General features: G+C 34.3%; 1 protein-coding gene and 1 pseudogene across 1 annotated transcript; both read left to right on the top strand.

Moving 5' to 3' along the window:
• Positions 1-258: 258 nt before the first annotated feature.
• Positions 259-1,063, top strand: LOC120158630 (cytochrome b5-like). The gene is made up of 2 exons (XM_039169444.1): positions 259-394; positions 581-1,063. The coding sequence occupies exons 1-2, from the start codon at positions 308-310 to the stop codon at positions 899-901; spliced, it is 408 nt and encodes a 135-aa protein (XP_039025375.1). The 5' UTR covers positions 259-307; the 3' UTR covers positions 902-1,063.
• A 4,574-nt stretch (positions 1,064-5,637) lies between these two features.
• Positions 5,638-6,308, top strand: LOC120158651 (annotated as a pseudogene).
• The last annotated feature ends 1,477 nt before the right edge of the window (positions 6,309-7,785 follow it).

Genomic DNA, 7,785 nt, shown 5'->3' with positions numbered 1-7,785 from the left:
AGAATTGTATAACTCAAATTTGGAAGTCATGGTTTCTTTTCTTCAATTCGGGCTGCTTTTTTTTTAGAATTTTAATTATTTATTTATATTGTAAATATTTTAATTGTGTTAGTAAAAGTATTGGGTTGGAGACAAACTGGTCAACAAATATTGACATTTATGAACAAATTGAGAAAAAAGACAGAGACGAAAGCTAATAAAACCATTTCCAACCCCTCACTCTCCCTCCTCGAGCCATTTCAACTATATATATTTGAAGGCTGCTTCTTCTTCTTTCAGATTGGGTTGATTGGCAGTGGTGAGAAAAATGGTTTCAGGTGGAAAGACACACAGTTTTGAAGAGGTTGCAAATCACAACAAGATCAAAGATTGCTGGCTCATTATTTCTGGGAAGGTCAGCTCATTTGATTACTGTGTCTCTCTATTTCATGTTTGTTTAATTGCTCTTATTGTTGTTTGTTTGATCATTGATTGTTGATGAATCGTATGAACGAATACGCATCTTCTTAAGAGTTTAAGACAAGGGAAAACAAGTAAATGAGTGCTTGCTTGGAATATAACTGAGATTTGGGTGTAATAGGTGTATGATGTAACTCCATTCGTGGAAAAGCATCCCGGAGGGGCCGAAGTCTTGCTTTCGGCGACAGGGAAGGATGGGACAAATGATTTTGAAGAAATTGGGCACAGTGATGAAGCCAGAGAAATGATGGAAAAGTACTACATCGGTGTGATCGACTCTAAAACTGTGCCCGCCAAGCGCACCAACATTCCCCCCCAACAAACCCCTTACAATCCCAACGCTAAGGCCTCTGAATCCCTGGCTAACATCCTCCGATTTCTACTGCCCCTCTTCGTCCTCGGCTTCGCTCTTACACTTGGTCTCTACACCAACAAAGACTAGGAAGCAAGGACCTCTCACTAGCTGCTTTCATCCTTTTTACTTTACAACAAAAACCATGTTATATTTTCCATTTAGGGGCGTTTGGTTCAAGAAATGTAAGATTATCTTTGGGAACACCATTACTGGAATGTAAGGGAATATTGTATTACCTTGTTTGATTTGTTTAGCATGAATATAAGATTACAGTGTTTTGTTTGAGGAATGTAAGATTACTTGGATGCATATTTTATCAAATTATCCTTGTGATATATTTTTTAAAGTTAAACTTTAATATTAATTTATATAAATATTTGAATGAAAATTCATAAAAATATTTTAATCGTTATACTATCTAACTTTTGAGGAGAAATTACATTTAATATATAATTAATATAATTAGTATATTAAATTTATATTTTTAAATAATGTTCATAAGTATCATATTTATTTATATAAAATCTAATATAGTATTAAAAAATAATATTATGGTAGTAAAATATTATTTTTAATAATTACATTTTTACAATAATACTATTTTTTCATCCCATAAAATTATAAATAGTAAAATATTGAATATTAAAAAATATAAAATATTTTAAATTCTCAAAATTATTAATATTTTAGTAAATCAAACTCTTGTATATTGTTATTATTTTTATAATTTTGAGTGAAGTATAAAAAATAAGAATTTAGAAGGACCATTTTAAAAAGAATTCGTTAGTCCAAGGGTATTCTTGTCCAAAGTGGTGGGAATGTAAGATTACCTAAGAATTTGGTGGTAATGACATTCCACTATTGGAAAAAGAGTATTCCCGGTAATGTAAGATTCTATGAACCAAACGTGGGAATACAATTCCGGAAAAAAACATTCCCTTTTATAATGTAAAATTCAATTCCACGAACCAAACGTACCCTAGTGTCTTCAACCTCGTATTGGTTCACTGTCCAAGATTATAATTATTGAGCAACTTTGAAGCCTTGTGTTTACAAACGTTTGCTCAAATAATAATGCAATTTTTCATACTATAGTGAATGAGTGACGGGATGGTATCATTATCATACCTTTGATGCATCTGTCATATGTCTGCAAATCCGAATGAGAGACCAAATCAAGGACCAAGCCCCACAAAGTAAGACAAAATATCCAATGCTTTAACATAAACTAGAACAACCAATCCAACTCTAAACTTGAATTGAATCCACAAATATAAAAAATAATCCAACTAACAAGAATCAACAACACAAATATATTTTACGGTTAAAATCATGATACAATAAATTTATTTTTACTGTCAATGCTAATATTTTAATAACGAGGGGATGCCCTTGTACTTACTCTTCTGAATGAGGGTCAGTTTTATGTCTGCTTTCAATATGAAGGTTGCTTTGTTTTCTCAGTGGTGGTTTAGGTGAGAGACAAATCTTTTAAACTAGAAGATTTACCATCGTTTCCATTAAAATACCACAGAATCCTTGGCTGTGTAGCACTGAGTATGAAATGCTCAATTCTACAACATATGACATCATATTGGGTGCTAATTTCAGAATAAAAGGTTTAAAAATTCAAAGAAGAAAACTGAATTAAAAAGATTTTGCTTCTTTATGGCCACAAACAGAAGAAAACTGCAACTGCTGACAAACACATTACAATCTAGCACAAACGTAGCCTATGAAGACTCCAGTTTGCCACTAAAAACCTTTTTCATAAAACATCCCCATTAACCGATCAACTTTGTAACAATAAACTCCAAACAGGTGAAGCATGGTTTCAGTAATAAAACAATAAACTACAAACATCATACTTTTCACCTTCGACAGAGATCCATCAAACGCTAGCTTATAGTTACCGTGCTCAATCCACGTGATTCTTAGGAACAACCCTTTCATCCCCCCAGAAAATTTGAGGTTTACCAATCCACCAGTTTCTTGAGAGTTCAATTTCTCACATCCTCAATTATCATAACAACCATGCCAAGATAAACTCGAAACTTGAAAAAACGTTTTGTTTTATATAACAAAATATAGTAACAAACAAGATTATCAACAATGGGATGTAGCTCATATGGTAGAGCACTCGCTTCGCATGCGAGTGGGTGTGATCTTTTTGATGGCTGTTTGTTCAATAATGAGGTGGCATTTACCAAAGACGTGGGAGAGGCTTTATTAGGGCACGTGGCCAAGTGTCTGTTATGGTTTGTTTGGGAGATTACTTTACCAACACTGTTTCATAACCAAGTGAAATGGGAAGGAAAATAACTCATATAAACACGTATGTATAACTTGTAAACGAAATGGAAAGCTTCACCTGAAAACAAAGAGAGACGCGGAGTTGTGAAAACCCTAATGGGGAAGACCATAATCCTAAAGGTTGAATCAAGTGACACCATCAATAATGTGAATACATAAGTTTTAATATTTAAATTATTATTATACCGAGACAAGTTGCCATATGCACTAACTTTTTAATCCTCGATGACCAAAATAACAATAAAATATAATGTTACGTATAATTTTAGAGAAAAAATTGATTGATTAAAATATACAAAAAAAATGTGAGTGAACAAGTAGATAATTTATCTTTATATTTTTAAGTAAATATTTTGTTAAGTTGAACTCGATTCATCGTAGAGAAAGATATTATGTAACACCTTCAACTTGACCTGAAAAAAGAACCTGAATCGAAAATGTCACATTAGACACCGAGGTGATCTCTATAACACCCTAATATGATCCGACTCAAAATCCGGAGGATTAGAATGTTACACTGAACCATCTAAGTGGCTAACCATTTTTTTAAAATCAATACTCATAATCACTATTTAAAAACCAATAGTTCAAAACAGTAACAAAATCCTTTTTATAAATCAGAGCTCCATGACAAAATTTAAATAAAATAATACAACTTAAAGTTTACATACAATTCATAATACATAAGGGTCCTATGAATACACATGTCGACTACAAGTAACCAAACAATACTCTGTGAGGAAGGCTGGAAATATTGTTGCGTGGTGCTCCTCGAACAACTTAATATACTAACATACGAAAGGAAACATCCAAACGTTGAGCTTTCAAAGCCTAATAGTATAATCCCTAATCTAGAGTAGCATATGAATTACATAAACATAGGCATGCTGGCATATATGGTAATAAATAGTAGGTACATGCATGATCCTAATCAAGTGCTACCTACTTAAGGTTCAATAGTTCTATCTCTTTAGTGTAAGTCTCGTGCTTCCCTTAGTCTCTACAAAGGGCCTCACCGTGAGTGAATTTATAATAGGTCTCTAACCTCAGTATCATCCAAAAATGTATCATCATGCAACACACAATGATAGTACCCAATATCTCAAAGACGCCTGATACAATCACACAATAACCAGTAAGCATCATGGTGTGGCTCAGGGTCACATAGCATCATAAAACTCATACCCCTATTTTCTTACTACTAGCAACTTACGCGAGATATAGGTCAAACTGCATCAACATGCATGTATCACATAACATTGACACTTGCTAGGATAGTCTAGTCCTTTAGAGTACTCATAACATGCATGTATCACATAACATTAGTAAAACGTTCGACTAGCATCTAAAGTCCTCTCGCATTGAATTTGATATATATGAATATTTCTCAAACAGCTGGACGATCGTCACATGCACGCATAAGTAACGCGGGTGTCCTCATCATTTCCAGAGTGACAAAAAAGGTAAGTCTTATAGAATCTTACCTTATAAGATTTTGATGGTTATCACACATATACTATTACTATCATGTGATTATCTTGTCATTATTATCATGTAGTTATCTTGTCATTATTTTCATTTATAACACAAATAGGGGATATTTCTCCCTCACTTACTATTATTTCGTTTGTTTTCTCTCATAGAACGATTTGCAAGAGCTTAATAGTATTTTTTTTCTGTTTTATGCCCTTAAGGCAATTCATATCCATTGCTACCCTCTTCGTATAATTAAAATAGCCCAGTATTTGATTAAAAGATAGTTTAATATCAATTACTCCCTTGTTGCTCTCGTCACACTTCCCCTCTGTTCGTCCTTGAATCGGTAGGGCTCTTATACACCTTTGATTATAGGTGTTCACATAGTACTCGCTTTTCTCTATCACATTAGTCATGACATTCATCGTTTCACTCGCTGGAACATATTTGGAACGATCCTTTGCTCACAATTTCTCAATTCGTGTTCGATTGAAGATGCTTAGAAAAATTTTGCCTAATATGGTTACTTCGGTTGTAACCTAGTCTTAAGAATGTTTCTAGGTACCTTTTTCCATTTAAGCACTTCACGGACCAAGTTCTACCATTTCGGATTATCCTTTACTCTTACAGACCTTAATGGGGCCTAATCTATCCATACAAAATGAGTAGTATCGATACTCTACTTGCAATATCTATACTTGCATTAATGATATATTAAGAACAGATTTGCATAAAAATTAACAAGAGTTGTATAACTCAAATTTGGAAGTCATGGTTTCTTTTCTTCAATTCGGGCTGCTTTTTTTTAGAATTTTAATTATTTATTTATATTGTAAATATTTTAATTGTGTTAGTAAAAGTATTGGGTTGGAGACAAACTGGTCAACAAATATTGACATTTATGAACAAATTGAGAAAAAAGACAGAGACGAAAGCTAATAAAACCATTTCCAACCCCTCACTCTCCCTCCTCGAGCCATTTCAACTATATATATTTGAAGGCTGCTTCTTCTTCTTTCAGATTGGGTTGATTGGCAGTGGTGAGAAAAATGGTTTCAGGTGGAAAGACTCACAGTTTTGAATAGGTTGCAAATCACAACAAGATCAAAGATTGCTGGCTCATTATTTCTGGGAAGGTCAGCTCATTTGATTACTGTGTCTCTCTATTTCATGTTTGTTTAATTGCTCTTATTGTTGTTTGTTTGATCATTGATTGTTGATGAATCGTATGAACGAATACGCATCTTCTTAAGAGTTTAAGACAAGGGAAAATAAGTAAATGAGTGCTTGCTTGGAATATAACTGAGATTTGGGTGTAATAGGTGTATGATGTAACTCCATTCGTGGATAAGCATCCCGGAGGGGCCGAAGTCTTGCTTTCGGCGACAGGGAAGGATGGGACAAATGATTTTGAAGAAATTGGGCACAGTGATGAAGCCCGAGAAATGATGGAAAAGTACTACATCGGTGTGATCGACTCTAAAACTGTGCCCGCCAAGCGCACCAACATTCCCCCCCAACAAACCCCTTACAATCCCAACGCTAAGGCCTCTGAATCCCTGGCTAACATCCTCCGATTTCTACTGCCCCTCTTCGTCCTCGGCTTCGCTCTTACACTTGGTCTCTACACCAACAAAGACTAGGAAGCAAGGACCTCTCACTAGCTGCTTTCATCCTTTTTACTTTACAACAAAAACCATGTTATATTTTCTATTTAGGGGCGTTTGGTTCAAGAAATGTAAGATTATCTTTGGGAACAACATTACTGGAATGTAACGTTACTATGGGAATATTGTATTACCTTGTTTGATTATCTTTTAAACTAGAAGATTTACCATCGTTTCCATTAAAATACCACAGAATCCTTGGCTGTGTAGCACTGAGTATGAAATGCTCAATTCTAAATTACATATGACATCATATTGGGTGCAAACTTCAGAATAAAAGGTTTAAAAATTCAAAGAAGAAAACTGAATTAAAAAGATTTTGCTTCTTTATGGCTACAAACAGAAGAAAACTGCAACTGCTGACAAACACATTACAATCTAGCACAAACGTAGCCTATGAAGACTCCAGTTGCCACTAAAACCTTTTTCATAAAACATCCCCATTAACCGATCAACTTTGTAACAATAAACTCCAAACAGGTGAAGCATGGTTTCAGTAATAAAACAATAAACTACAAACATCATACTTTTCACCTTCGACAGAGATCCATCAAACGCTAGCTTATAGTTACCGTCCTCAATCCTCGTGATTCTTAGGAACAACCCTTTCATCCCCCCAGAAAATTTGAGGTTTACCAATCCACCAGTTTCTTGAGAGTTCAATTTCTCACATCCTCAATTATCATAACAACCATGCCAAAATAAACTCGAAACTTGAAAAAACGTTTTGTTTTATATAACAAAATATAGTAACAAACAAGGTTATCAACAATGGGTTGTAGCTCATATGGTAGAGCACTCGCTTCGCATGCGAGAGGTACGGAGTTCGATTTCCTGCTACTCCAGTTCATTTTGAGAATCCTTTTTTCGTTTGAAAAGATGCCATTCACAACCGCAATGATCTTTTTGATTGCTGTTTGTTCAATAATGAGGTGGCATTTACCAACGACGTGGGAGAGGGTTTATTCGGGCACGTGGCCAAGTGTCTGTTATGATTTGTTTGGGAGATTACTTTACTAACACTGTTTCATAACCAAGTAAATGGGAAGGAAAATAACTCATATAACCAGGTATGTATAACTTGTAAACGAGATGGAAAGCTTCACCTTAAAACAAAGAGAGACGCGAAGTTGTGAAAACCCTAATGGGGAAGACCATAATCCTAATTAGGGTGCGTTTGGATGGAGGATTGTGAGATTACTGGGGAAATTTTTTTTTCCGGAATGAGATTCCCCCGTTTGGATTGCAAAGAATTTCAACCTCGTTAATAAGTTATTTCCAACAGTGGCATTTTGGGGTCTTATTACTGAGAATATAATTCCCCCAATCCCTTAGGTATTTGTCATTTCTCAGCGTTTTGGACTAAAATACCCTTAAAATAATTTTTTTCCAAAAATATCTTTTTTCTGTCGTTGAATAAAAAATTCTACGAAGGTTAAATTACAAATTTATCCTTAAACTATTTTAGATTTACAAAAAAAAAATTTCATAATTAGAAATTTATATGAAGTTCAG

The sequence above is a fragment of the Hibiscus syriacus genome, unplaced genomic scaffold (assembly GCF_006381635.1).
Source record: "Hibiscus syriacus cultivar Baekdansim isolate YM2019G1 unplaced genomic scaffold, ASM638163v2 tig00111330_pilon, whole genome shotgun sequence".
NCBI lineage: Eukaryota > Viridiplantae > Streptophyta > Magnoliopsida > Malvales > Malvaceae > Hibiscus > Hibiscus syriacus.
This window is presented reverse-complemented; position numbering and strand designations above follow the sequence as displayed.

Bases quoted from the DNA above. Each gene is read 5' to 3' on its own strand.
- LOC120158630 (XM_039169444.1), top strand. From the start codon at position 308: ATGGTTTCAGGTGGAAAGACACACAGTTTTGAAGAGGTTGCAAATCAC. The intron at 395-580 runs GTCAGCTCATTT...TGGGTGTAATAG, and splicing joins GGCTCATTATTTCTGGGAAG to GTGTATGATGTAACTCCATT.